The following is a 3,411-nucleotide window of genomic DNA, read 5'->3' as shown; positions in this document are numbered from 1 at the left end:
ATACTAAAAAATTTAAATATAATTTACCAATTATAAAGTCAATATTTTAACATAAAAAAAGTTGATTTCCCTCAAAGTAAGTACAATTTACCAATTATGAATCAACATTTAATATTGTAATACACAACGATTATCATTCTTTTATATTGCAAAAATCATTAAATGAAGGATTATGCAATTTGATGTCTTGAATCCAAAAGGGCTATAATCTGATTTCGAAACATCAACCTAACCATGCTGATTTTATGTTATCTGTATTATTAATTTAATATTCGAATAAATTAGGCATTTGTTAAATTTATTTTAAAAACTCTGTCCTATATTGTAGCTAATATCATATAAATCAATCCAATTCTTGAAATCTCATAAATAAATTACAAAATATTTTATAAATAAATATATATTTGGTAACAAAAACAAGACGATAGACAAAATAAAAGTAGAATAAAGGAGAAGGGGAAAAGAAATGAAAGAGGCACTTTTTTTTTTTTTAAATTTTTCCTACACTGTAATAATGAAGAGGTAGGATTTATAATCCGCTTTTCCCATTACTTTCTTCTTCTTCTTCTCTACCACAGTACTCTCTTGAAATTCAACAGTTTTTCCCATTCTTTTCTCCTGTCGTTCAACTTTTGCTTCAGGTGTTCCTCCACGTAACTATCTCAATTATTCAAATTTTTTTTTGTTTTTTTACTGTGATTTCTATATGAAGGAGAGGAGCGATTTCATGTGCATTTTTGTTCTTATCTGCATGTGGGTCTTTGTTTGTAGGAATGGAGTGCGAGCTGGGGGCCTTGAAGAGCGGGTTTGGGCCGGAGGTTGCGGCGGCGACGAAAGAGACGCCTTTTGGGGATGATGTCTGGGGTGTCAACGGCGTTACAGGGGACGACTTCTTCGTTGACGAGCTTCTGGACTTTTCAAATGGGTCGTTTTCAGAGGGAGAACCGGAGGACAAGGTACAGGACCAGAATGGAACAGTGTCTGTTTCTGAAGAAAAAGTAGCTGCACCTGAGAAGCTTGTTCTCTCCGGCAATGGCGATTTTGGGCCTCTTCCCTGCAGTGAGCTGAGTGTTGCGGTAGTCCCGAAGCGAATTTTGTGGATTCCAATGTGAAATGAAACGTTTTTGCGGATGAAGAAAACTGAAAAGATTGCTTTTTTTTTTCTTCCTATTTTTGTAGGCGGAAGGTTTGGAGAGTTTGGAATGGTTATCTCAATTCATCGAGGACTCGTTTTCCGATTACTCCATCGCCGGAGAATTGCCTCACGGTTCGGCTGAGCATCTATCTATGCCGGCGGCGGACGCCCAGAAGGCCAGCTGTTTCACGACACCGGTTCAGACAAAAGCCCGGACGAAAAGGGCCCGGACTGGAGTGCGCGTTTGGCCCATCTTGTCCCCTTCACTGACAGAATCCTCCACCTCATCCTCATCCTCCACCCACTCCACGACGTCGTTTCCACCCCCGAAGCATTCATTGGGAAAGCTGCTCTCCAAGAAACCTGGAAAAAAACAGGCGGAGCCCTGCGGCGCAGGCGGCGTGGTCTCTCAGCCGAGGAGGTGTAGCCACTGTGGGGTGACGAAGACCCCACAGTGGCGGGCCGGCCCGCTGGGTTCGAAGACTCTGTGCAACGCATGTGGGGTGAGGTTCAAGTCGGGCCGGCTCCTGCCCGAGTACCGACCCGCTTGCAGCCCGACATTCTCCCTGGAGCTGCACTCGAACAACCACCGGAAAGTTTTGGAGATGCGTCGGAAGAAGGAATCGGAGATGGAGGCCGCCGGTCTACCATCACCGGTTCGAAGTTTTTGAAGAATTATATCCGATTAGCGTTAGTTGAGAAATACATAGAGCATTAGTTGAGAACCGGACGTGACTGTACCCGGTTTAGGTGAGCCGGTTTAGCTATTGTACATTCTTTTTTACGTTGGATAAAATGGTTTGGTGCAGTAGGTGACTAGCTGGCCTTACTTACCGAGGAGAGATTATAAAGTTTAGAGTATTTGTTTTATTAAATTCTTAATTATCGTTTCTTTTAAAATTTATTTTTTAATGCTAATGACTTACAGTTGACAATAAAAAAATTTTTAGAAAGAATTTTATATCTTATATCTTGTTGATTTCATAAAATATTTATAAGTTCTATAATAACTCGTAAGCAAATAAATTTTTTAGATTTGGGTTTATTCTATAAAAATGATATATTATTTATTTTATTTTATTTTATTTTTTAAAAAAGATAATATAGTTGCAGTGAAATTGTCGGTTGAAAAGAGAAAACGTAAGGAGGGTATTAAGCGGCACGCCACATATCACATTCGTTGGGTGGGAAATAAATGGTGTTGGCGTGAGGTTTAAGCATTTTTAGCTTCCCCACCTTCTCAAATTCAAGCACTAGAATTTCCAACTCAAAAAACAATGTTTTTGTGACAAATAAAAGAGTGTTTTCTTTCTTCAAATTCTAATTATATTTAAATAAATAATAATTTAATCAAGTATCTTAAATTCAGTATGTTTCTTTTAGTGGGCAAAAACTTGTGTGAGACGGTCTCACGGGTCGTATTTTGTGAGACGGATCTCTTATTTGAGTCATCTATGAAAAAATATTATTTTTTATGCTAAGGGTATTACTTTTTATTGTGAATATCGGTAGGGTTGACCCGTCTCACAGATAAAAATTCGTGAGACCGTCTCATAAGAGACATGCTCCTTTTAGTGATACTTAGATGAGCTGGTAACACTGTATTGGTCTCAAAAAATTGACTTATGAGATCGTATCACAACAGTTTTTGTGTATTTAAATTTGTATCATATCACATTTATTACTAATAGTTTTTTTGGTATAATCTTGAACTTTCTTTCTTACTACAAAAGAGTGGGATTTGAAATTTTTTTTTTAAAATAAAAAATCCTCATCTTTGGTAACATTGATAAATTGATTTAAGGATAGATTGACCATAGTAATTAGTGTGACGATGAATTTGTGGATGTTGACATGGACCACGTTGGCTTGACTACAATGCAATGGATTTCGATATACACGATGTAGAACATCCGGTGCGGTATAGAAAAAGCCGAGTTGGACGATGGGATGCACACTTTTGCAAGCCATCAATGAGTAAAACAAAAGAAAAGGCAAGAAAAGAAAAGAAGAAACAAGGGATAAAAGAGGTGATTTCTCAAATTATAGTTTTTGAAATGATCCCCCCAACTATTTGGCATCACTTGATAATAATTTATTGAATATATATTATTTTTACTTTATTATACACATCATAATTAAATGAACATTTAAAATAAAAAAAATCAAGATTTGCACCAAAAGTGAAAGGATTATTACTCTTTTGGGACTTTAAATTGTTCGTCGAACGGCTCTCCTCCATTATTTTTATATATTTAAAGCATTTGTCCGTTTGA

The 3,411-nt window shown here is 37.0% G+C and overlaps 1 protein-coding gene across 2 annotated transcripts; it reads left to right on the top strand.

Annotated features, from left to right (window-relative positions):
* Nucleotides 1-482: 482 nt before the first annotated feature.
* Nucleotides 483-2,025, top strand: LOC140974110 (GATA transcription factor 5-like). Of its 2 annotated transcripts, XM_073437358.1 has the most exons (3): nt 483-641; nt 772-1,076; nt 1,180-2,025. In XM_073437358.1, the coding sequence occupies exons 2-3, from the start codon at nt 774-776 to the stop codon at nt 1,804-1,806; spliced, it is 930 nt and encodes a 309-aa protein (XP_073293459.1). In that variant the 5' UTR covers nt 483-641; nt 772-773; the 3' UTR covers nt 1,807-2,025. The 2 variants fall into 2 exon arrangements, with proteins under 2 accessions (XP_073293459.1, XP_073293460.1); XM_073437359.1 differs by lacking the exon at nt 483-641 and having other exon boundaries at nt 680-1,076.
* Nucleotides 2,026-3,411: the final 1,386 nt, after the last annotated feature.

The sequence above is a fragment of the Primulina huaijiensis genome, chromosome 3 (genome assembly GCF_012295235.1).
Source record: "Primulina huaijiensis isolate GDHJ02 chromosome 3, ASM1229523v2, whole genome shotgun sequence".
NCBI classification, from domain to species: Eukaryota; Viridiplantae; Streptophyta; class Magnoliopsida; order Lamiales; family Gesneriaceae; genus Primulina; species Primulina huaijiensis.
The sequence above is the reverse complement of the archived record's forward strand: the minus strand, read 5'-3'. Positions and strand labels throughout refer to the sequence as shown.